Here is a 25,436-nt window from a genome sequence, read left to right on the forward strand (position 1 = left end):
TAGTTTAGACGTAGGACTGAGGTCGACTAGGTCTCTATTGAATATGTTAGACTTAATTCAGGTTTGCCAGCTAGCTCAGAGGTCGCTAGAAACTTTCTCGAATGAACAGGGAGGAGTGAACTTCCCTGTTTTAGACAAGAAGGGATTCAGCTTCTGACAACCGCATAAACATGACAACTTTGCTCCCCCAGAATAAGGAGTATATCTCCAGAGTCGTGTGAAAACAATAGATAGCTATTTCACTCAGTCAATCGTGCATACTTAGTTTCACCAGAATGCAGAGAATTAGAGAGACGGGCGTTTTCAATAAAAGGTGTTTTTTATTGAGCAGTCTTCTTTCTCATGCAAGAGAAATTAATTGCCACAATTGCAATACTTGTTATAAAGTAAAGGGCGTACAGTAAAATGAGTATTATGAAATATTACTGTAAAAGCAATGATATGGTTTCTGAGCCATATGATACTTAAAAGGTATAAAATATATACAGTTACATACAATGATAAAAGTTTGACTAAACGTACTCAGCTGGTGCTTCTAAATACGCCTACCCCGGTTTACCTAACCTAAGCCTAGTACGTGGGAAGGAGTAAATGAGCTGCAGTTTAAGTTAAGTTAGTTTTTGTTATTGGATGCTGGTAACATTCCCTGAATATTTTAATTCAGCTCATCCCATCTACTCTACATGCTTTGTAAATCGCCAAAATCCTTGACTGCATATATTTATAAGAAAGATTTCCTTGCGCACATTCTTTCCATTATTGAGCCCTGCATTAACCTTCAGCGTTACCTTGCATATGGGGCATATATCGGAACCTTAGTGCACTGCCACTCAGAGCAACATTGTAACATCATCCGTTCTGCAAAATAACCTCCTGGCATCTAGGGCAATCTAGACGTGCTGCCTAATAAATCACCAAATCCCTCTTGTTTCAGTCCTGCTTAGATTAAGATTCACAGAGTCTCTTCTTGCTTCCTTCACTCCCTCATGTTCATCAGCTTCCCAAAGTGGGGCGATTTGTAGTCTTTTTATAGTGGGTATGAGCTTTAATTGTGAACACCTGTGTTTATGATGTATTATTTTAAAAAATCCGTTACTGCAAATTGTCAGCTTTTTGTAGCTTTAAACACTAAGAGGCCGATTACGATGTGGCTTTTACTTTCCGACTGCCGCATTATGTTGCCGGCAGTCGGAAAGTAAACTGGCTGGTCATTCCTGCTGGCTTCCAATGGGCTGCAGGAGCTTGTTGGCCTGTCGGAAGCTGACCAGGAATCTCAAGGGCGGGCCTTTCTGCCCTTGAGATTACGAAGCACGGTTTGCAGCATGGTTTCTATTCCGGCTTGTCTGACATGGAAACCATGTCGGAAAGCATGTTTGGGGACTCCAGCAGGGCACCCTTGGGCGGGCGTCCTCCAGTTGGTGACTGAGGGGGCACCTATGTTGCCCTCTGTTGATCCCTGCACCCTGTAGTAGGCACCATGAGCCACAGAGTGCTGGGCTGAACCTCACCTCCTGTTTGTAGGAAATGCCAAATGTAAGAATGCGACCGAACAGTGTTCAGTCACATCCTAATGAGGCAGTCGAGACTGCTGACCGGGTGTCGGTCGGCCCCAGGACCGTGTCGGTGTCGGGCGGAAGCAATTCCTCCAAACATCAAAATCGACCCGTGTGTACTTTCCATAAATCCGCCCCTTCATCTATTAATATCATAGTTGCAAACTTATTCTTTAGAGCCAGTACAAAACTTAAAACAACTTAAAGGTTGATTATGCTTTCAAAGGACCACGTTTTGAGTAGGAAAATTCTTTTTTTATCTTTCAAGCCATTTCATAGCAGGATCGAGCTCACAAAATTGCTCGTTCAATCTATCACATGCTTCGTGATTTGCCATTAAGCTAGCTCTGGATCAACTCATGTTGACATGACAGTGATTATAATACCCAAGCCAGGTTTGTCTTGCCAAATAATTTTTGCTGTTTCCGCTTCTTATTCATTGAATTCTACTTGCTTTTTTTTTGTTTAACTTTGTTTTTATTGATTTTACAACAACTTTGTAAATGTAAATGTGGGATACTTGTAAAGCGCACTGTTACTCTACCCGAGTGTCCTGGCGCTATAGACAGCTGGGGAACCCGTCCTGGTTTTCCCTGTGAGACGGTCCATTACTGGGTATCTCCAGGGTGAAAACAGGTATCCCCGGCGTCTGTGGGGGGCCGTTGTGGAGATGAGGTAAGCTTAATGCCCAGAGTTGCCGAGTGTGTTCCCTGGTTAGTGTAGGCACTGAGGTGAGAATTATCGAGTCCGTTGACCCTGGTCCAAGACCCTGCCGCATGAGGAATTGAAATCTGGTCCCGAGCCGTTCTCTGCTTACAGGTCTGCCGCCTCTAACCAGTGAGCTACACCACTCCACACACTTTGCAGTTTACAGTGCATTATTTTTGGTATCAACGAGACATCACTAGCATGGTATTAGGTTTTACCCTTTGGGGGGCAGTCCACCCCCGATGCCACCTAATTATGGAAATGTCCATGTGTGGTGAACTGAGGGAGAAATCAATCATTGTCACTGAGTTTAGCTGCTGTAGTAGAGTGAAGTGAAGTCTTGACAACCTGTTTGGCAAATTTTAGGACACATTTGACCTCTGTGAAAAAAAGCATTTTGCCCTCATATGAAATCCTCAACTTGGCTGGATTTAAAAAGTCATATGGCACACCAGCTTGTTGAAGGATCCTCTTGGCAGGTAGGAAATCTCGGTGGACCGTCTGGACTACCATGGTAAAATCAGGAAAAATGGAGATGTTGTTACCTTGATCATGTATCACCAGCATTTGCTGGCCATCCTCAAAAGGGGCTCCTTGGATTCTGCCTGTAGATCGTCTGCTTCTGATACCCTGTTATTCAAGTGGTCCAGTCTCGTATCATGTTTGGCAACTCATTCTTTGACATGGTCAAGTTGATTATTTGAAATATCAAGTTTGTCTATGGTTTTCAGACTTGTTTGAACATCCATAAGTATTGTGCGGAGATCTGCGTCCTGCATGGCATTCCCCTCCTGCTGTGGTGCATCAACTTCAGGATCTTGAGTGTGCTCAATCTGACGGGTTAAGCGCCTATTTTCAAAGGAGAGTTCATCTGCTCTGCATCAAGTTTACCCATTGTCAGACAAAAGGAAAATTAGTGGCAACATAAAGGTTCATTCTGGCAACGTTAGTAGGGCGAGCACCACAAGAAAGATGCCCCATCCTTGTCGGGCAAGGCTGGCCAGAGGAAGAAGGGAGAGTCCACTCAGATCGTACGAGGCCCAGCCACACCCTTCTACACTAGCGACGTGGGGGGGCATACCTCAATTTCAGGTCAGTGCCCAGTGACAACAGAGCATGAGGAGTATCGAGCTAGTGCAAGGTGATGTTGATTGTAGGCAGACTGTTGCTGCCAATGGTGTGCTTAGCAGGTTCAGGCTGAGAAATCCTAGCTCCTGTAGATCGAAGGACAGGTAACGGCGAGAGAAGCACCCCGCAAAGCTCCAATTACGCCATTGAATTACTGAGTGGTGGCAGCTGGACAGATGGAGGTTGGCCCATGCACTGTGTTTCAAGAACTGATGGTATCTATAACCATTTGACTTTCTCTCCATATGTTTTTGGGCCCACTAGTGCTAGGAGTGTCGGCCCAAAACATGCAGATTGCTGTACTAATAAGATACTGATCTCTAGTCCCAGAGTCGGTAAAGTCGGTACCTCGACCTCAATACTCGTAGTTTCAGCCAGCAAGTGGGCAGTGCCCGAAGGGGGCCATCAAGGGCACAGGCCAACTAGGGCAGTCCAGCTGAGGCATCGGCTCCAGTCTCCATGCACACCCCCTGTCTGGGTGGGATCCAGCCCATCCACGCCACAGAACAGATTAGCTGCTCCATTCTCCATGCCTAGCAGGGTGAATTGGGTGCAGCTAGAAGCCAAGTGGCCGAACACCCCCCTATAGTCGGCCAGCAGTTCCTGAAGTCCCCAACTCCCCCCCAGCTCACCTCTCCTCCTCCGCACTGGATTGCCAGCAGCGTCACATCGATTTTGCTTGGCAGCAGCTTCTCCTTCACACGCTGCAGCAATTCCGAGGATCCAGATAGCACAGGTACCTAGCACTGACCACAGGGCAAGGCACCCGACAGCACCGGATTGAGTCCGCAGCTAGTCTGGCCAGGTCCGTCTTTCAAACTGCTCAGCCGCGGACTCCTCGCCCACAGTATGGAAGGTAGGTTGTAGGAGTGTCTCTCAGTCCCCTATCTCATTGGCAATCGGGTGGGAGCTGCCAGCCCCTTAAGTTTATCAAATACGGGCCAGTGGGTTTTCTTTGAGCTGCGCCTGTGTTTATATGCAGGTGGGATTTCCAGAGGCAGTCAAATTATGGAGGATTACGTTCTCAGCTGGCAGAGCCCTCTCACGAAGCAGCCATCTTGCTTCTCAGCAAGACCACGCTGTAGGAAGCTGGCTCTGTATATACTATACCAAAGTAAGGTATAGTGTGCACAGAGTCCAGGGAGTCCCCAGAGTTATAGCAGAGGCTAAATTAGACAAGTACTAACAGCTCTCCTTGTGTAAGTGTGGATCGGCAGTTCGGCTTATCCAGAGGGTGTGCTAAATATATATTGCATTCATTCATTCATAGCACACACTCAGAGACCGAATCCAGACCAATTAGATAAGTATAAAAAGGTGTACTTATATTTTATTTTGTAGATCCAAGCAGGATTTGGCACAGGAAAGTAAGAAATACTTTCAAATGCAAGACTGTACACAGAAATGCAATTGTGGATTTTATTGGAATCGATTACAGGTGTGTATTACTTTTAAAACAGTTCAAAATATAGTAAGATTACTTTTGATTACTCTTGGATTACTTTTCAGTTACTTTTAGTCCTTGATGTGATATGCCAAGATATTATACCCTGGAAGTTGGCACGTACAGGTAAGTATGACAATTTTTACATTAAAGCATAGTTACTTTCTTCCATACAAAACACAGGTCAACAGACATTTTTAGGAACACAAACTTGTAACATTGGTTCCTATTGGGAAAAGAGTGTTAACTGTTTACAGGTAAGTAAACGACCTGCAAGTATGACTTTTGGGAGTTAGGGCCAAGGTTTCCCATGGTACACTTACGCACTCAAATTGCACCACCAGCGGCACTGGGGCAGCCAGGTGCAGAGTGCAGGGGCTCAATGTTAGCCATTAGGGCTAGGAGGCACGGTTGGGGCCTGCTCACTGAAGGTCACTCAGTCCAGGAACCCTAGCTACTAGGGTCAAGGCAAAGGGGGTCCGAGGTTAGCACCAAGTCCACACCAGCAGTGCCGCAGGGGAGGCCGGGTGCAGGGTGCTGAGCAGGGGTCGGGAACCCAATGCAATCCTCTGGAGGTTGCCGGTTTTGGATTTTGGCTGCAGGCTCGGTCCAGGAAGTCTTCCGGGAGGAACCAACAGCTGGGCAGGTAAATTGGAGGGCTGGGGAACATAGGTGTATCTTAAGTCCTCTTCTCCAGTGCGCAGGGCAGCCGGATGCAGAGGTGCCTTTTGATGTCGGATTTCACCTTACTGGGCCACTTGCGGTTGAGGGGGTCTCTGTGCAGGGCCTGCAGGCGACGTTGAGGAGTCCTGGAGGAGTCAACCTATGGTGGACTTGGACTCTGGAGTGCTGGCAGACCTCGCTAGAACTGGTGGGCCACTTGGACTCTGGCTGTAGGCGACAGGTGCAGTGGTGGTTCAAGGAATCGAGTTTCATCATCCTCAGCAGGCTCAGAGTCTGTCTTGAGGGTTTCTTTTGAATAGTGCTGCTGTTCACAGGAGATCCGGTATTTGTTAAAGCCAGTCAGTCCTCTCAGAGGTTCTGGAGGTCACTGGCAGCAGGACAAGTTGACTTTTGGCGCAGGATCTCTGAAAACTGCAGACGGGCCGGTAGGGTTGGGGCCAAGTCAGTTCTTCTCTACAGTCTCCTCTGCTGTGCGACCTCTTCCGTCCTTATTCTTCGTAGGTTGCAAGAATCTGAGGAGGCAGATTAAGGAGCTTGTACAGGGGTGTGCTGGCCGAGACAAATGGGTACCTTCCTTGGTGGGGTGCACCCCCTAATATGTCACTCTCCAGTGGGAGGATTCATGAGCCTCTCTCTAATAGGCTTGGCCCCCTCGTCTTCAAGAATGATGGGCCTGAGATATGGGCTTCACCTCACGACCCCCACCTGAGGGGTGGGCTTGGCAAAGGTGGACACGCCTCTCCTACTAACTAGGTTTTCCCGACGATTCTCCTGCCCAAAGTGGGGATTAGACCTGTGGGAGTAATTTCCTGGGGGCAGCAAAAGGCAGCGACAACCAAAAAAGTGGCATGCCTTTGAAGCTTCCCCTCTCTGGACCCAGCCCATCCTGGGGGAAGAGGTATCAAAACTAGTGGCACGCTCCGGTCAGCTCCTATCTTGAAAGTTTTGGGGTCGTTCGACAAGCGGGGGCTGAGGAAAAAGGGGGGTCCTAAAACTTGCTTTCCCCATGTAATTTTCCATAGGAAACTTTAGACACAGCTACAGCCCGTACTGCTGAACAGAATTACACCAGATTTGGCAGAAAGGTGGGTCTTGTTTCATAAAAAGCCCTTTTTGTTAAATGTGTAAATCAGTTCAGTAGTTCCTGAGAAATTGGAAAAAGTTTTGATATCTTGGGACGCAGTGGAGTCGTGGCCCCTCCCGAGCACCAGCTTTAATGTGATTGACTGCCAACACTCCAAACCAGGAAGTGTTGGCAGCCATCTTGTGAGTCTGTAGAACCGAGTCACAAGAAAACAGTAAAACAAAGTTGAAAAACACGAAAAGGAGGCAGGATAGAAACACCCTGACCCCCTAGGCCTGCTCATGGAAAAAATCATTAAAAAAAAAATCACCAAAATTCACGCTGGGGTCTCGATTCTAGTAAAAAAATGTTTTTAAATGAAGCGCAGGTGGGCCAGGTCCCAGGGCTTATTTAATTTGTTTTGGCCTCCAAGGCCCCCCCAAGCCCCGGGGACCTTCACCCCTGCGGGCTTTTCTCAAATATTTGCGGGGGCACACATCCCTGCCCCGAGCAGCCCCGGCGACCGAGACCCCCCCCCCCGGGCTTCTTCTTTTATTTAAAATTAAACTGTGTGGGCGGCTCAGGCCCCCCCACACAGCCCGGGTACCGCCACCGCCCCAGGGCACTAATCATGTAAATATGGGGGTCCGTTACGGTCCCGGAGCCCTGGAGACCACCACCTCCCCGGGCTGTGCACCAACCCCCAGGGCTGGCTCCTGTAGTGTCCAGGGGAGCTAATTTCTAACTATAACGTGCCTGAAACCTATTTTTTTTCAGTGAATTTCTAAGGTTTTTTAAATGCTGATTTCTAACTATAACGTCCATGAAACCTATGGTTTTCTTTCATTGAATTTCTTTTTTTTTTTAAACTCTTTTTATTGGATTTTATACAATGAAAAGACAATACAACACATAAGACAACCCCCAGCCCCCTCCCCGCCCCCCCACTCTGATCGGGCAGATTGAATGTAGAACAAAAAGAATTTCAAGAGCTTATAAATAATAATAGTACATAAAATTGAATATTTGAATTAACAGATGAATCATCAAGATACAGATATACATTAGGATAGATGGGTATACATTACATCTAAACAGTTTTAGCCATATTATTGTTAAATGAGTGCCTAAAGTTCAGACCATTCTATTAATGGAGACCATATTTTTAAGCCCTTTATTCTACGTTTCCTACCTTTAGTTTTATATATTGCCATTTCTAAATTAAAAATTGCTAACAGTCTTGAAAACCACTGTTGATATGAGGGGGCAATAGGATCTAGCCAAGCCGATGCTATACAGATTCTTAGAACGGCCATCGAGATAAAAATCAGTTCGTGACCAGTATTCAAATTAGTACTGTTTACTAAGCCTAATAGAACTGTTTGATCAGATAGATTGACCACAGTTTTAAGGATTAATGAGAGGAAATGTTCAATTTTTGATTTGAGAGAGGTTAAAATGGGACAAGATGAAAAGATATGTATACAATCCGCATCTTGCAAGTTACAGCGAAAACAACATGTTCCTCTCCCATTACCCCATTTGGCAATTCTATCTGGAGTATAGTACATGAAGAAGCATATTTTATAAAATTGTGTCTGTAATTTGGTTGACATGAGTACAGTTTGTGATAGCTCATTTACATACTCAAATTGATCAGTTGAAATTATAAATTTCTTTTGCCATTTCTGAATAATCTTCTGCCTATCATCAGGTAAATATGTAAGTAATAGTTGATAAAATCCCCCAATCCGTATTTTTTCCTGATGATGGCTAAGAGATTCAGCTATGATGTTTTTAGGCATATTGTCTTCTCTCCTCACTCGTCGTATTAAAAAATCTCTAATTTGGAGATATTTAAAGAAATCTCTCCATTCAAGATGATACTTGTCTTTCAAAAATTCAAAAGAATGTATCCCTTCTGCGGAGAAGAAGCAGCCTATATTAGTAATTCCAGCTATGATCCATCTATCAATATAGGAATCTTTGAAAATGTCTGGTAGAAGGGGATTATTTTGTATTGGAGTATTGACAGATAACTGTTTCAGACCTATCATTTTCCTCACAGATTTCCAGACTTTAAACACGGCTATGAGAGTTTTTAATTTAACTTTTTTATGATAGCTATCAAAGATATATTTCCAAAGATAACCGATACTTCTATCATCTAATATTATTTGATGAATAGTCGGTGCATCTTTATCCCGAGATATTCCTGTTCCATCAAGAAAAAAAAGCTCATGATTATATAGTAGGACTGTTGTCCAATAATATAGCCTGAGGTTTGGGAGACTTAACCCTCCTCTTTCTTTGGGAAGTGTAAGAAGTTTATAGGCACGGCGGGGTTGAGTATATGCCCAAATAAAATCCGTAAAGATACGTTCCATTGTTTTAAACCAATGATCTGAAATTTCCAGATTGATCGCTCTAAATAAAAACAAAAGTTTTGGAAAGTAGACCATTTTTAGGGCATTTGTCCGTCCTATCAAAGAAAGATGTAAATTATTGATACGGCGAAGGTCTTTTTGTATTTTATTTGAGATAGGTTTAAGGTTCAGGTCGACTAAATTCTCTAGCTCAGAAGTTATTGTAACCCCTAGGTACGTGGCTGAATTTGTTATACGTGAGTCTATCATAGCACATTTGTTATTAATAATTATTTGGGTTTTCCCTCGATTTAAAGCATATCCTGAAATAGTGCCAAATATTTGTGCCTCCTGTTCAATAATTGGTATAGCCAAGTTTGGATTAGCAGTGACAATGGCAATGTCGTCTGCATAAGCGAGAATTTTTGTTGAGTATTCATTTATCCGGATGGGAGTTATAGTACTAATATTTTGTAATCTCCTAATAAAGGGATCAATATAGAGAGCAAATAGCAGCGGGGAGCAAGGGCATCCCTGCCGTGTTCCTCTCGAAATTTTTAGTACTTTTGAATTCCCTCCATTAACCATCACCATCGCTTGAGGATTAATATAAAGTTTTTGTATTGCTTGTATAAATGTGTGATTGAAGCCGACCCTGGACATTGTCTGCCACAAGAATGGCCAGGAGACCCGGTCAAAGGCTTTCTCGGCATCAAGTAAAATAAGTGCCATCGGGTCTCCTGCCACCTGGGTGTAGTCAAACAGGCTAATTACTCTCCGTGTGTGGTCGGTAGTGTCTCTCCCAGGGATAAAGCCGTGTTGTACTTTTGATGTAACTTTATGAATTACTGACGAGATACGGTTAGCGAGTAGTTTAGAGTAGATTTTAGAATCTACATTTATTAAGGTGATTGGTCGATACGAACCCATCTGGTCGGGAGGTTTATTTTTCTTAGGGAATATCACAATTTTAGCTGTAGACCATGAGTTGGGGGGTTGACCTCCTCTAAATAGGTGTGAACATAGGCTCAACAAGATTTCTTGGAGTTGATCCAGAAATGTTATGTAAAATTCAAGTGGGATGGCATCTACTCCAGTTGCTTTCCCGCGGGAAAGATCTTTCACAGTTTTTCTTATTTCCTCGATGTCTGGGGTTTTTTCCAGAATTAGCTGGTCTTCAATGTTAAGTTTGTCACAGGTATTTCTATCTAGATAATCAGCAATTTTCTTTTGATCTATTTCTCCCTCTTCTGTATACAAAGCACTATAAAAATGCCAAAATGCTTCTCGGATCTTCTCTGAGTCAGTTACCCTACCGATTATTGGATCTTGAATTTCTTGTATTAGATTTTGTGTAGTCTGCTGTCTCATCCGAATTGCTAATTGTTGGCCAACGGACTCACTAACTTCATATATTTTTTCCCGGTGAGCAGTAGCTTTTTTAATAGCTTTATTGATGTATATATTTGTAATTGATGCCTTAGCTATAGCAACCTGAGTTTGTGCATTACTTATCTCTTCTGTAGTAGAAGAGTTTCTTGTAACCCTTATAAGCTCTTCCTCCAACCTTTTTAAAGTTTCTTGTGAGAGTCTTAATAATTCTTTTGCACATTTGTTGCTCCGGAGTGAATATTGTATAGTTTCACCCCTAATGCCTGCTTTTAAAGCGTCCCAAACGAAATTTACCGTTGTACTGCCATTATTAACCAACAAAAAATTTGAAATCCAGCATCTCATATTTTTACAGTATTCACTCTCAAGGAGCAAAGACCTCTCAAAGGTCCAAGTTTGTGGCGTCTGTGTCAAAGATGTTATCTCAAGTGTTAGTATTAAGGGATTATGATCCGACATGATTCGGGGTAATTTTTCTATTTTTGATTGAGTTTTAATTGAACTAGATATCAAAAAGTAATCGAGTCTAGCATGTGTATGATGTGGATTTGAATAATATGTATACCCTGGATCATTGGAATTGTTATTTAAAATTTGCCACGCATCAATTAGCCCATGGGTAATGCATAGTTCCTTTATTGCATTAAAGGCTTTTGATTTGCGACCATGGTAGTGCCAATTGTCTTTTGTGGACCAATCATGTGAGAGATTTATATTGAGATCGCCACAAATTATAAGTGGTAGTGGCCAATTGGTAAGTTCATTGGAGACATTATTAATTACCATAGGATCATCATTATTGCATCCATAAATTGTGCAGATGGTCATTGAAGACGATTGCCCTGTATGAACTTCTGAGATCACCCATCTTCCTAACTTATCAGATTTAGTTTTATTAAATTTAAACCCTCTACCTCTAGCCAAAAGTGCTACCCCTCTTAGCCGCATACCCTGTGTAGTTGCGCCAATCAGATTGTATCCAAATGAATTTAATAATTGTAATTGTGACCCTTCAATATGGGTTTCCTGTAAGCATACGATATTGGCGCCAATATTCTGTAGGCCAACTGCTACCATTTGCCTCTTCTTGATGTCATTTAAGCCACATATATTAACTGACAATATTTTTAATGGACCCATCTATCAATCCTGATTTTTGTGACTATATAGTAATGCATTTCTTTCAGTTCGTTGAATTTTTAAGGTTTTTTTTAAATGCTAGTTTCTAACTATAACTTACCTGAAATCTATTTTTTTTTTCAGTGAATATATAGATTTATTATACCCACATGCTACCAGCTATGCAAACTTCAATAAAGGTATTGAGAACACAGCTGTCCCATATCGGTGCTCCTTGAGCTATAGTTGCACAATTCTTCAGTGTCTGCTATGCAGGTAGAGGGATTAGAGTCCTGGTTTGTCCTAGAAAAGGTTTTTAACGTCTTTATTTTGAAGTTTTCTTCATAAAAGACAACAGATAAAATGTATACAAAAGTACAACACATAAGTACAGGTCTTAAAAATACAATATAGACAATCACATATCTGTTTTAAAAAAGTCAATTAAATAAAATAGAAAGACGTTTTTCCCAATTATTAAGAATATAAAAGTTCATTCAATTGGACAAAAGTTTTAGTATATCTCATTTATCACCTTGTAGACACCTGGCTCTGATAGTCCAAGCCCATCCAAGATATTTTGCCATACCTATGGACAACCATTCTGCTGTATTAAATCTTAGAATTAACAGCGCTTTTTCACACACTCGTGTATTGACCCTTCTGCATATGGGTTTTAGCCATTTCCGGCGTGGTGCACAATATGCTGGGCAAGCAAAAAGAAAATGGCCTAGAGATTCCCTTTGCTCACTACACCAGGGACAGTACAAAAACGGTTGGTTGTGCCACTTATTAGTAAATTCCCTTATTGGCAACGTCCCTACTCGAAATTGATGATACAGTTTCCTGTCAGAACTTTTAGTAATGGTGTCCCAATAGGTCTCAATGTGCGGAACCACTTTGTGGACCAGGAATGTACCCATCAGATTAGGTTTCTGTGTGAGCGACACCAGATCTTCTTTTACTGTGGCCCAGAATAAAAGTTTAAATTCTTTTTTCGACGGGAAAATATAATTTCCCGGATCTGTCCACTGCATATGAAGACCCATTCTAAAAAGTGTGGTCTTTATTGTTTTGAACCAGGATATATTCCCTGCCCCTTGTATCGATCTCACATCCTGAATCTCCTTGGCAAACATAGATAGTTCCGGTGTGGACCAGATACGTCTCCATAAAGCAACCATCCTATATTTGGCTTGATGTTTAATGGATTGGCAACCCATATCTAATGCAAGGGGAAGTGATGGTGTCGATGGCGGGAGACTTACCAAACTACGAAAAAACTTATTCTGGATTTTGTCCAGGACAGCTAGATCTACGTTTCCCCATAAATCCGAGCCATAAAGTATGGCTGAGCTAATTTTTGCATTATAGATTTTAAGCGCCGGCAAAACTCTCTTTGTCTGGGAATATCGCTGTTCTTTCACAAGACACCCCGATAGACGGGCAAATTTTAGGCTGAGTGCCTCGATCTGTTCCTTCCAGCGTAGCCTGTAGTCTATTACTACCCCTAGGTATGTCAATACCTCTACTTGTTCCAAAATGGTCCCATTCATGGTTACATGACCCCTCAATGGTTTGTTCTTGGTCAGAACCATAAATTTTGTTTTTGAAACATTGATTTCGAGGTCATTTAGACTACAATAATCCACAAACTTATTTATTGCTGTCTGGAGACCCACCTGTGTTTTTGCCAAAATTAGGGTATCATCGGCAAAAATTAAAAGGGGGAACCTAGTCCCACTCAAGACTGGCGCATCTGTTGGTGTATCTGAGAGAAACTGCACTACTTGATTGATGAAGAGTAAGAACAGGGTTGGTGCCAGGACACACCCTTGTCTCACTCCTCGTTCACTGGGAAGGAATCTGTCACCTGACCCTGGCTGGCCCATCTTACTCTGGCAAAGTTTTGTTCATGTAGCCTGATGGTTAACTCAAGTAAATCAGATGGTATTCCCATTCTCTTTAGCGCTGCCCACATCTTTTCTCTCGGGACCAGATCGAACGCAGATTTAAGATCCACGAACGCTGCGTATATTGTGCCTCCGCCTAAATACACAGTCTTCCAATAGATCATAACAAATCTGAGCACTTGGTCGACTGTGCTTATATTGGCCCTAAAGCCAGCCTGCAGTGGGGACAGAATATTTTCTTCAGTCATCCAAAACTGAATTCTGCCCAACAACATTCTAGCGATTACCTTCTGCAGAGCGTCAATAAGGCTAATGGGGCGGTAATTTCCCGCATTAGTCTTGTCACCTTTTTTATACACAGGGAGGATCTCGGCCCCTTTCCAGGAGTCTTGTATTCTAGCGCCTTTGGCAATAGCATTAGCCAGAATAGTAATGTAGGGGACCCAATTTTCCATGTCATACTTAAAAAGATCCGCTGAAATGCAGTCCATACCGGGGGCTTTACCATTTTGGACCTGCTTTAGGGCATTCACTGTCTCAGATTCCTTAAAGACTATGCGTTCACTAAAAGCAGCAGGTATCGGAGACCGGTTACTCTCCCCTGTAATATGGATTCCCATCTCCATACCGCCGAACTGGGCCGAAAAATGCTCAACCCAGATCTGTTCTGGAACATAATTAACTGGGGCTTGCAGGTCCCCTGTCCCTCCTCACTTCACTACCTGCCAAAATGTAAGCTAGTTGGTAGAGAGGCTAGCCTCATATAGATCTAGCCAGCGTTGACCATCCCATGCTATCTTTGCTTGTTTTAGCGCCTTCTTGTAGTTTGCCCTCTCTATTTTAATATCTATTGTTACCCTGGTTTTATTGGCAGCTATCAGGGAACTATGTGCTTTACGGCAGGACTTGTCATACCATTTGGCTCCTGAGTGATTCATACCAGTTTTTCTAGAACTACCTGGTTTAATAAAATTGGTTTTAAGTTTAGCAAAAAGGGACTCGTGGATTACGCCGATTTGCTCCAGTGACCCCACATCATCCAGTAGGGGCTTTGCCTTCTTAGTTGCTGCCAATACTTCTACTGATATATTGTCGATGATACCAGGATCTTCCAGAAACCTAACCCAGCGTACCCTACGACAGTCATTTGTAAGGACTGTCTCGGCTGTGGTATAGTTTGTTGCATTATTTCTAAGTAGGCCACCGTCTACCTTCAAATTTATTGATAGGGGATTGTGGTCACTTTCTGGTCTTACAATTATTTCCATGTCCTCTAGTAGGCTCCAAAACTCCATCTTAATTAAAACATAGTCTATGCGGCTGGTACTGTAACCATTGTCAAAAGTAGCGTTTCCTGCCAGGTCGGACTTGGTCCTCCCATTAGCAGCTCTCAAATCCCACTCCAGGCACAGACCAAGCCATTGCATAACGGCCTCAGTAACCTTTTTAACAGGTGAAATGGCCAGGCTAGTGATATTCCATAGCTGATCTACTTCGCCATAACACCCGTCTTCCAGAGTAGGTATGGGTTCGAACGAACAATTAAAATCCCCAGCCATCATTACACACTTATCTCTACCAATATTATTCAATAGGGGATCTAGATCCTCAGCAACTTTAGATATCTTCCCTCCTGGTCGCCCCCTTGCGTATATATTAATTAGGAATAAATCTTGATTATTTACACTGCTAAATTTTAGCCCCTGAATATCAATACTTGGAGTAGACAGTTCATAGATCTTATAACATAGAGATTGTCTAGTCCAAATTACAAGCCCCCCAGACGGGCGACCCTTCGGTCCTTTGGATGCTGGTTTGTAAAAATTCAGATAACCAAGTCGATATATAGCGTCGACTGACCAGCTTTCTTGGAATACAATTATATCAAATTGTTCTACAAAGGACCCCCAATCATTCTCATCCAATTTCCCCTTCAACCCCGCAATATTCCAGGATAATATCTTAAGTGTATTTGCAGGTGCTACTGGTGTCTTGTCAGGTAAGCTAACATTCCTCCCACTTCCCTCGTGTGTTGGGGAGTTGCTTATGTAATCATCGGTCAATTCTATTCCTAGGGGGACATTTCCCAACTGATCCTTCAACATATCTACTGCATTTGTGATTGGACTTTCGATGGAGCTATCTAACACCTGTGTGTTTGAGGAGTGTGGAGATGTTACTCCGGTGGGCGATGTGGACAGCCTATGATCTAGAGACCCATTATCAAGTCAGTCAACTCCATCCAACCCCATTAAGGGTGTAAAACGATTTGAAAGGTGGGGCAAGAACATTGGATAGATAGGCGTTTCTGGAAAATATCTATCTCTAGATCTATAGTTTTGGATGGAATGATTATAGTGTGACTGATCTCTCGCTGAGTTGAGTTTAGGGTAGAAGTAGTGCAGGGACAAGGTTTGGACGTCACCCAATCTTCCAAATCTTGGTTCTCTGCGGATAAAATCAGCTACCCATGACTCCCTAAAACTAATAACCACACAATCTCCCTCAAGATCTTTTTTACTGAATTCCACCCTCCTGACATTAAGGATTTCTATTTTGGACATTGGGGGGAGAGGTCGATTCTTGTTTAACCTAAAAGTTACTTTGTTGTATAGGTCTCTGTGAGTTTCCCTCTTACCCTCTCCCAATGGGGCCACTCCGGTTAGAATTATGGTATAGGGTAATGACTCAGGGGGGAGGTTCACACATTGTTTTCTAGGTGGAGATTTTTTCCTAGTCCGTATATTTTGGTCCATTTAACGGGAAGATTTAGTTGGTTTTCTAGGAGTGGGCTGCAAACTGGAAACAGTATCTACCTTTTTTGATATTGCGTTTGCAGAGGTCTGCTTGTTTTTATCTGAGACAGGTTTCTGCTGGGGGGCACTCAGGGAAGAAGATACCGGTTTGGCCTTATTCCCCTTATCCCCATTACTCAAAAGATTTTTCTGGGGCTGGTTGGATCTGATCCCGAAGGGGCAGTAGACAATTTGATCTTTTTAGTTATGGCCATATTTTCTTTTACTAGTGCTTCCAAGATGTACATCTTGTCATTTAACAACCTAGTCCATTCAAACAGGGGTAGGAGAAGAGATTTAATCAATAATTCTATTTTATCCAAGAGGATACCTTCTACATCATTTCCTATAGTTTTGTTTTTGCCTGGGGGGTTTAGCAGGGCTGTTGTAGCAGTCAATAGAGGAGATGTATTGTCGGTTCTCAGGGCCTTTTTATTGCCCCCCTTCTGAGTCGAATCTTCCCTTTTCCTTTTACTAGGTTTGTGTGCAGACGTGCACTCGGGGTTTGGAGATCGAATTTCTTTCTCAGGGCTTGGAGTAATGCTAGGAGAATCTGAAAGACCAGTCTCAATATTAAGTAAGTTATGGTATAGGGAACTACCTTCCGATGTAGAGTCTAGGGCAATATCGATAACACCCCCCTCTAACTCCGAATTTTGGCCGGTGGGTACAGTATCTCCATCTGTATCTTTGTTAACGTTGGTAACAGTGCTAGTCAGTTGTGTTAGGGGAACTGGGGAAACAACCTCCCGGATTTTCCCTAATAAAGAACGCTTACCCGTGACCAAATCAAGCGATAAGCGTTTTTCTGCTAGTGCAATTTCTTTTTCCAAAATACAGGTGGTATGTTTAAAAAAAAATTGGGTCGATAGTGCCTGTAAAGACTCCATTTGTGGTGGATACTTGAACCTGCCTTTCCTTTCCTGAACGTAGGGGCATTTTGGCAAAGTGTACTAAACCACCCTTCTAGCAAAACCTAAGTTTATAAGACAGTATAGAAGACAACAAAAACATACGAACAGACTTTACCCAACAATCTACCTAAACCAGACACCAGTAATGACAGTATAAATACAATGAGGTGAGACAAAATGAAGGGGGGGTGGCCCGACCCAACCTCTGTCGGCCTCGGACGGCCACAGACGGTCCCGCCCTTGTCCCGGGCTTCTCCCGGTCGCTCCAGCGCAGCGGGACTAAATGTTTATATTTATGTGTTCAATGTGAGAGGGGAGGAGCATGCAGGGAGAGCGGCCCAGGTGCTGGCAATTGGGTCAGGCGGGCACTCCTGGGACTTGGAGTCCTGCGCCCGCAACTCGCTCGCAGCCCTGCACAATTATGACATTCACAGTCACAATCTCAGGCGAAGGGCGACAGACTCCACGGCCAGGCTTCGCTGATATTAATCAAGGCCCCCACACGAAGCGGGACCCGTGAAGCGGGTTCCGCGAGCTGTAGCGAGAACACAGGATCCCAATGTGAGCAAAAGCGTAGAAAAATCACACATGACATTATTCCCCAAACCCACGACTCCCATGGTTCCAATAAAGCTATGATTATGATGGTTATGGTTAATCTATTGTTTACTTATTCCCAAAGTAAGAATGAAGATTTCTATTTTCTTTGAAACTCATGTGATTATAATAGTATAAACATTAAATATATGGTAGAATACAGCATTGTTTTTTAATTATTGTATAAGTTAACATATTTCTTGTGGTCAATGTACATCAGTTGATGATTTCCTAAAGAATGTGATATAATCTGAGGTCCAAGGATTTTAGCTAACCGCACATGCACTTAATAATGCCAGTGTTCATATTAGTCAGTATTTTGTTCCTAGGTTTATTAATGGCAGTCAGAGGCATCATCTTTGCACCCTGGACCCAACTTGCATGCCATAGTATGCCATATGCCACTTGCCTGGCAGATGAGGGGTGATACCCCGAAACCAGTCCCAATATGCTGGTTCTTGGTCCAGGAAAGACCTGACCTGGGAGTTCGGGCTGAACTGTTCCCATGGGGAAAAGGGTCAAGGCTGATTTGCATATGGCTGGGTCTAAACTGGAATGGTGAGGTGTGCAAATAAAACGATGGATGTAACCCAGATCTGTGACTGGGGGTGAATGTTTGATTAATTCAGCATTCCGTCCATCATCTGTTCTTTTTGTACTTGGGCTGACATGACAAGAACACTTGCTTCATGTCAGGTGGCTCTCCGTGTCGTGGTGCATGACCGATTGGCTGCCAGCTTTTTGTTTTGCATAAGCGCATCCTCAAAATGGGACAGGTTTCTGGCCAGGCATGACAGGCATCAGTAAGGAAGAAGAGTGGTGCAGCCCAAGCCTACAAAGAGCAGGCCTTCTAATGATGCTGAAGATCCAGAGGTGTCTGGTCGATCAAAAAGAGTCTGAAAACGCAGTAGTTGGCTGCGGATCAACCTTAGGGAACCCATCAGGTATCACACCTGCTAAACAAGTCAGGGGACACACAAGTAGGACATCCAGTTATTGGTGAATGTCCTCTTAATGCCCTTCTGTAAGTGGTGCCCATTGTGTTGAGTAGTACTCTGGATATGAAAACTGTTATGGGAGACAGCTGCAGATTTTTTGCAAGGAAAAATAAGAACTGAACTGAACATTTAAATGTGATACAGACTTCTCTCCATTTTTGAGTTATACCCCCTCCATAGCAACAGAGAACAGAAGCAGTTAAGAAGTTAATGATTCCAGGCAATTTTTACTGTCAAGACTCGGAGCAACAGAAAACAATGTATTTAGTATTAGCAAGTGCTTGGATTGGGGTAGAGAAGTGTAGATACTTCTGTCTTTGAGTAATTACTTTCTGAGAAATGTCGATACTTTCCTACAAGAAGTAGACGATAATCTTCCTACCAAATAAAATAGGTGCAGATATTCTGAACCTATGAGTACCTACCCATTTAAAGCACTGTTAATGCTAACCGCAGGAGCACCGAGCAAACATGTCAAGGAAGCTTGGCCCTCTTCACTATGAGGAGGGAGGTTAGAGAAGGAGCCAGTTTGTCCACAGACAAAGTTAGAAGGAATATAGCTAAACCCTAGGGGCCTCATTTATGACGCTATGCGTCCCTTTTACGCCGCTGGTGCGTCATTTTTTGTGACGCACCAGTGGCGTAAAAAATGCGCCTTCTTGCGCCATATTTACAAAGTGACGCATCTAGGTAGATGTGTCACTTTGTAAACCCCTGCGCCACATTATACCTGCGCCAGGTATAATGTATGCAAGGGGGGCGTATTGACGCAAGAAGGGGTGAAATCTATAAGATTTCACTGCCCAACTTCTAGGATGCAAATGCGTCAATATCTTACGCCTGCCTCACAGCAGGCGTAGGACTGACACAGGCCCTTTCACATGGGGTTTGCCCCATGTGAAAGGGCGCATTGCTGGAGTTGCATCAGTGTTGTGACACACTCCAGCAATGCGCCACTTTTGCGCCATACAGATACGTCAGAAATACTGACGTATCTGTAACTCCTTGCGCAATGATGCGTCAAACTGTATGACGCATCATTAGTGTCGCAAGGAGGGCGCAATGAAAAGTGACGCATTGCTGTTTTCAGGCAGTGATGCGTCACTTTTCATAAATGAGGCCCTACGTTTTGTTCAGGATCTGTCAGATTATTCTGAAGCATTATTCGACTGCAGGCAAAATCTACTCAGGGTATAAAAAAACTGCAGCAAAAATCTTCACTGCTCTTGTACGAACTTTGCGCTGCCTGCCCGTATCTAGGTTCCAGTGAAGGCACCGAGTTTTGAGAAAGTAAAAGCAGGTTAAATGTTGAAAAAAGAGCGAAAAATTTGAAGTTTTATATGGAAAAGCCTCCTTGCAGAGAGAAGTTAAATGATTACATTGGACGACTTTGTCATACCAAAAGAAACAAGCATTGACACATTGACCGTTATACTACAGTGCACCAGGACAGAGATAAACAACAACCTTACACACATTGACCATGTAGTTGACATACACCACACATGCACGTTGATGTACAGATCACAAATATCAAGATCAGCACACATGCAGACACCCCCGCTCGCCGGTCATCAGTCTTACATGTACTAGTACATGCACGCCTACTAGCACTCATGCACATTGCCCACCAGATATACTAGCGTCCATGCAGACAGATCACTAACTTTAGACTTATCATGCCCACCAGACATGCAATCACAAAAAATGCAAATCTTTAGACATACAGGTCCCATAAACATGTACCAACACATAGATAACAGACTCGTAAAGTTATACATACACATGGCCAAACAGCACTCAACCAGGCACTCGGACAAGCATGGAGGCAAATCTAGCGCGTGCAGTCAAGTATGTGTACCATATCATAATCAGTTGCCCACGGGCACTGTGTTATCTGATGGGCATGGTGTTATTAGACAAAGCACAGGTCTACACTTTTTGGGACATGCTTATTCTTGCTGGAATCTTGCTTTGAGGACAGAGAGTACATCATTAAAGCAAAGGAGACATGGACAAATACTGGTTCAAATTTCTAGCTCCAGAAACAGGCCTAGTATGTAATTCCTGTGATTTTGGGTCTGATTCACGTGGTCTCATGCAGTGAGTATAGATACAAGAGTAATTATGCAACGCCGAGATACGGGCATACTTGGGTTCAGGTAATCAGTGTAGGAACAAGCCAGTTGTGCGATTCGTGTGCTCAGCCCGTTTTTAGGATAGGAGTCAATCTGGTTAAGGTCATTTGATATTTCTCATTCATGGATCAAGACCAGCATACCTGTGAATGCCCGAGAGAAATTATTCTTAATGTGTTAATGGAGTGGCCCTACAATTCGTGGTTGAAAGCATGATACAACCTTTAGCAACATAAAAAAAACATAAAGAGAATGTGACCACATAAAGATAATTTGGACACAATCAGTCTTGAAAAAAACTGCTATATTTATGGATTATCATACTAATAAGTTTACATCATAGATTTCATTTAAAGGTTTCACAACAAAGTACATGTAATTATTTTGCAGAACCATTGTACCGGAAGAGGAAACCGATGTGGTAATTGCTATTGAAGATGAAAGTGGAAAGGAATTGTCCGTGGAAAGGTAAGGTTAAAAAAATGGATGTATATGAAAATGTCTTAATGTAGATAACAATGTATATGTTGAGACTATTATTACCACGTACGGTTACGTTGAAGAAACTGCCCTAAACAAATTCAAAAGCAATGTCAGGGCCACTTATTTCCTCTAGGTCTCGAATCAGATTTAAGAATAGCTTGGAAACCCTTGGAGATCCAAAACACTCTGTGGCAAAAATTGATAAAGAAATCCTTCTTTCATTAAATGATGGACAACGGTGTTCCTCCTTGACACATCTACTGACCATTTTTTTTCTTTTCGAAGCTTTATATAGCACAAACTTGACCCGATTGTACCAGAGCGCTTTACATAAACACCAGTTCCGTTACAGAAGGACACATTCATTTTTGTTAGGCACAGGGAGATAGATTAAGTGATTTGCCCAGAATCACAGGATGTTGAGCGTCTATGATGAGACTCGAACCGGGTTCCACAGATTTGAGAGCAACTTCCCTAGTCTTTAGGCTGCATCCTCTCCCTTAGCAAGGAATTGAAGCGGGTAAGCCTCGAACTTGAGTGCACTGCAATTGCCTAAATGGCGTATTTCAAAAATCCACAAATGTAATCAAAATTCAGTCCTTTTATTAAGAATGTATCCAACTCGTTCCTCAGTTGTACTGGTTACATGGTAAACAATGAAAAGTATAAACGCTTCTACACGGCAGCTGTGTATCAACCTCTTGCTGTCGTATGCCCATACTTTTAAACAAATCTTTCAGTGAATCTTCTTATTCCCAATGCATTTCGAGCTTTTACTGTAGCTCTTCTTCCGGGGATCACTATAAGTTTAAACAAACATAGTTGTTAAAGTTTAACATGGACCAACCATATATTTCACATAACATAGCTGTTTTCAAAGTGTCTTTATCTGATTAACATTTTCCCGCTATGCGCCATACTGTGGCGCTACGAATTTACACATGAAACAAAACGGACATCATCGTGCATTTCCCTACGTGTAAATGGCTACTTTATACTCGATATTACATAATTAAGAAGGAATGACCAAAATTTTGGAAAGCAGGAGGCCGTCATGATCGAAGGTAGGGATAAGAGGTTTACGTGTGTTAACTTGATCCATAGTGGACATTGGTTCTTAATTATGTAACATTGAGTATAAAGTAGCCATTTACTTCTACTTTAATTGTACCTTCTATATTATGGAGAAATGCCACCTCAGTTTTATAAAACCTGCTGTCGACACATTACTGACTAAGTACTGCGCCTACTTGGGAACGCAGTTGAACTACTGTCCTAACTGTCACAATGTGCAGCTGAACGGACTGGTGGTGTTTCTGTTCTGACAGCGAAGTTATGGAGATGCCACTGACACTGACCTCTCCGAAAGTCGATTGAGAAGGCACTTCTTCCATTATCTGAATTTAAAGCTTAAACTTTTTGTTGTATGTGCTCCAAGTCTTATCACGATCCACCTCACATACTTAGCTAAATCCTCCTCTGAAAAGTAGAATATTGTAACATATTTACTCCTAAGAGACTGTTGGATGTCAAATTCTCTAATATAGACATATTAGTATTTAACAATATCTATGGCAAGATAAGATATACGTAGGTGGGTGTAGATTAACTCTTATAACTCCACATCTACCTACGTTGAAGATATGATGCAAGTTGATATCAAGCATCCAGTATTGTTACAGGTTGATATTTAGAAGTCAATATTGTGATTCCACACCTTTAGAGATTAAGATATTTGTATTTTGCCTCTTTTTTAATTGGAAGTCCCTTAGTATGGCACCCAATAAACTAACAGTGTTATATCTGTCTTTGTTTTCCATGACCTGAATCTGATCCTTGATCACACAAACGTAAAGAATACTATAAGTCATGGTGGTATGGTCATCGCATGGTAACATTTTCAATCCAATACATCTAATCCTTGAATACATAAATGTGATCAATAACATAAGTATATATAGGAACTTCTTACTTCACACTGTATGCTCGAAGGATACAAGCATCAAGGAGATGCATTCTCTAAACGCCCAATGCTAAGCTATATATGACATGCATTGGTTTTTCAGTAATCAAAGTAGCATTGAATCTTGTTGGGAACACACTTAATAGATCCTAATACTGATTGATTTCTTCTGCCAGGATCACAGTTGACATCTGTCAAGCTAGGACCCACTGAAACACACAACAAAAGAGCAGTGTTCACAATTCTGTGCCAGGCTGAGGTTACAGATAGTCATTTTAGAGGCCAGACTTGGCATAGTGACTTCTAGCAATTTGCATGCTTATTCTGTTCCATGATCTTCTCGTCAGCCAAAGGCACTTTGGATTCAGGAGCTGAGGCGTTCATTCACTCCAGTGTGCTGCTTCTATAGCTGTGTGTGCTTTCCTTCCAGGTGACTCCATTGGTCCACAATGACATTTCAGCATTTGAGGTAGTGTTCAGTGCTATGTGACAGTTGCCATTTCAGAGAAGGAAAAAATACCAAACAATGTATATATTTTTTCTGCAGGGCTACATGAACTGTGTGCTTATGGGTCCCTGACTCAGAGGACATTGTTTGAGGTACTTGACTGGTCTCTTGTCTCTTGTACTATACTGAGGGGCATATTTACAAGAACTGACACATCATCATCGATTCTTCAGATTTCTTGTGCCTGCAGCAAATGGCCTAATAATGCCATGGATGGGCTGTATTTACAATACAGTGCTCCATGACGCAAGGATTCACGGACACATCAGAAATTCTGATGCATCTTTTGGTGCTAAAGTGACGCATTACTGGAGTTTGTCGTAAGACTGACTCAAGTCCTGTAATGGATCGGAACACAGAGACAAGTCCCATGTTAAAAGCCTAGTGTCAATCCTTACGCCTGGTTTGAGAAGGTGTAGGGATTTTGACACAGTTGAGTCGTAGAGTGACTTAGTGAAAAGTTGTAAATGCAACTGTGTCAGTTCTACATGGCTTTTAATGTGGGAACGATTACCCTGCATACATTACACCTGGTGCAGGTATGAATTAACACAGACCTATACACACTGATGCATTGGGCCCAATGTGTCAGTTTGTAAATAAGGAGTAGTGTGGGGCACTGATTGGCTGCCGCTGCGCCAAAAAGAAAAGACGCTGCTGCGCCTCTAGCTCCCTGTAAATATGCTCCTAAGAGTACTTGTAGTTGAACTGTGAACTTTTTCTGTGGTACAAAACATAAGCCAGGATGGACCATTGCAGCAGCTGCCTCACGTATTCTATCTCTTCCTCGTTATCACCAGCTACATGCAAATTGTTAGGAAGATCATTGTAATAGACTTTCATGGATTTTTCAAAATGCCCTTTTCCTGTGTATCCGCTAAAGTTCGGGGATTCGGGCTTAATTGCTGCTATTATCTAAAAAAGAGTGTGGAGAAGTTGTGGGAATTCCCTTTCTAGCTAATGAAGTTGGTGGATTTTCCTGACTACCACTCCACCATTATCAGAAGTAGCTACCTTTACTGCTACCTGAGGTGAACATTATTTTTATTCTATTTCCAGTGCTGTATTGTGAAACTCTCATGTATTGTCCATGATTGCCACCACCGAGGCAACAGGTGGAAAATACCTGCCAAGGTTTCAGATTGCTATGTGTAACATTTTCATAATTTCAATGTAAATATGAGTGACATTTCAAAGACTATGAGTGACACTGTCCGTCACCACTGACCAGAGTTTACTGTCACCAGTGTGGCCCAAAACTATTTAGTAAGTGTGACTTCAACTAGGTTGCTTGACTTGACTTGAAATATCTTTATTCGGCAACTTGATCACCATAAAAGAATACATATAAAATACATTTGCATACTCCCATAAAATTATTAAAATACGAATAAAAGAAAGGAGGTACATCACAGTCACTAAATTGCTACCAGCGGTTGTATCCTCAAACCGTTGGCCCCCCCAAGTGCATTTTCAATAAACGGGAGCGTGTCGTCCATGCACTACCCAAGAACTTTGCCACCCCACATATCATGAAGGGAGATGAAGAGTCCATAGAGAGTACACGGAGTGCCTGGCTATGGCATCTCAACCCCTGTTCTTTGCAAACAGGTTTCAGCCAAAATTTCCGCGCCCCTTTGTAAGCTGGACAGGCAAAAAATAGATGGGCC

The 25,436-nt window shown here is 42.6% G+C and overlaps 1 protein-coding gene across 1 annotated transcript in view; it reads left to right on the forward strand.

The window, feature by feature from the left end:
• Positions 1-25,436, forward strand: part of LOC147662694 (uncharacterized) — a gene marked incomplete at its 3' end in the record, with an annotated part of 662,849 nt that overhangs the window by 514,292 nt on the left and 123,121 nt on the right. Inside the window, exon 23 of the mRNA XM_086950972.1 lies at positions 21,203-21,280. Coding sequence (XP_086807098.1) covers positions 21,203-21,280 — 78 coding nt within the window. The remainder of the gene's footprint in view (positions 1-21,202; positions 21,281-25,436) is intronic.

Source organism: Lissotriton vulgaris, unplaced genomic scaffold (assembly GCF_964263255.1).
Source record: "Lissotriton vulgaris unplaced genomic scaffold, aLisVul1.2 SCAFFOLD_1043, whole genome shotgun sequence".
Lineage (NCBI taxonomy): Eukaryota > Metazoa > Chordata > Amphibia > Caudata > Salamandridae > Lissotriton > Lissotriton vulgaris.